Source organism: Halyomorpha halys, unplaced genomic scaffold (genome assembly GCF_000696795.3).
Source record: "Halyomorpha halys isolate HHAL.00 unplaced genomic scaffold, Hhal_1.1 Scaffold637.1, whole genome shotgun sequence".
Lineage (NCBI taxonomy): Eukaryota > Metazoa > Arthropoda > Insecta > Hemiptera > Pentatomidae > Halyomorpha > Halyomorpha halys.
In genome coordinates this window covers 383,233-384,661 of record NW_027115727.1, presented here as the reverse complement: position 1 = coordinate 384,661, position 1,429 = coordinate 383,233, and the positions used below count along the sequence as shown (strand labels likewise).

The 1,429-nt window shown below is 29.9% G+C and overlaps 1 protein-coding gene across 1 annotated transcript in view; it reads left to right on the top strand.

Moving 5' to 3' along the window:
* Positions 1-203: 203 nt before the first annotated feature.
* The window catches only part of LOC106684978 (histone-lysine N-methyltransferase, H3 lysine-79 specific), a gene marked incomplete at its 5' end in the record, with an annotated part of 11,825 nt that continues 10,599 nt past the window's right edge, over positions 204-1,429 (top strand). Inside the window, 1 exon segment of the mRNA XM_067052748.1 lies at positions 204-362. Coding sequence (XP_066908849.1) covers positions 204-362 — 159 coding nt within the window.

Genomic DNA, 1,429 nt, shown 5'->3' with positions numbered 1-1,429 from the left:
GAAAGAGTTATCTTTGAAAAATAATAACCTAATAAATCTTATTTCATTTTTACCCCTTAATATAAGTTCAGATTATACATTCTATTTTTATGATTAATAGTTCACTTTCTGTTGATTACATTTTTTTATCAATGTATTCATTACTGTAAAATAATTAGTTCATTATTGTACTAATTACTAGTTTTTGAAAATTTTTATTGTAGGTGTCTCCTGCTAAACTAGCTCTAAGGAGACATTTGTCCCAAGAAAAATTAGCTGCACAGCACTCAGTTTTTCCACCTACTCCAAATATTGTAGGAACCAGAACAATAGGTGATCTTGTGAATGGAGAAATTGAGAGAACATTGGAAATTTCTAATCAGGTAGTTAATAATAATTTCAGTTAGACCATAATAATTCAGATTGATAATAATATTGCCAGATACCTAATAATAATTATAATTTTTTAAAGAGTGGAAGCAAACTTTTCATTGAGCAATAAGCCGACTAGTATATTTCTGTTTAACTACTTTAAATGCAGGAGATCACATATACACACACACTCACACAATTAACTTATACACAGCTGGAAATGATTTAAGCACCCTAATATAGTTGCATGGTTTCTGAGGTGACCTGAATTTTTTGGGGATCAAAAAAAAATGCATAATGTACTTTTTGGCTTGTAACATCTGAAGGGAGCATCACTTAGAAAATTACATCTTACATGAATTAAAGGAGAATAAATTTTGTGGTAAATGAGTGCCTAATATTATAAGTTTGATCGAGTGATATATTGCAAAAGCAATAATGTTTCCTGACTTTACCTAAAAATTCAGTATAGTGACAAAATGTTTGTAACACGGATACTGCTGTTCTAAATTAAAAATATTTTGAATAAAAGTTGTAGTGCATCTAATTTAGTGTTATATCAAAGTATCTTATATCAAATCCAAATACTGTTTGCAACCCCTAGTGTGACTTAATCACTCATTCACAGGCAGCCACATTTTCACCCTTACTCACTCATCTGTACGAATTCTAACCTACTTTTAGTTGAGGTATAAGGTTAAAAATTAGCAAAATTATGGCTTTTATCCATAAGTAACCAATGAGAAAATTTCAATTTTTTTAAGTTTAATTCCCCCTCCAAAAAAACAAACTATATTATCACATTGAATTTCTTGACAAATTTTGTAAAAATCTATGTTTTCACACTATTTTCCTGAATTTTAGGCACTCATTTGTGTAAGACTAGAATTACCTGAGTGATACACCTTTCTTATGTTACAAGCAAAAACCAAAAAGGGGCAAAAATGTAATGTTTTTTTGTCTCCCCAAGATTGTCTCTACTCAGAAACCATTACAAACTTACATTACATTAATGTGAGATGCCTAAAGTGAATCAAAATCATATCCAGCTTTGTTGTCTGAGTTAATCGGAGGCAAA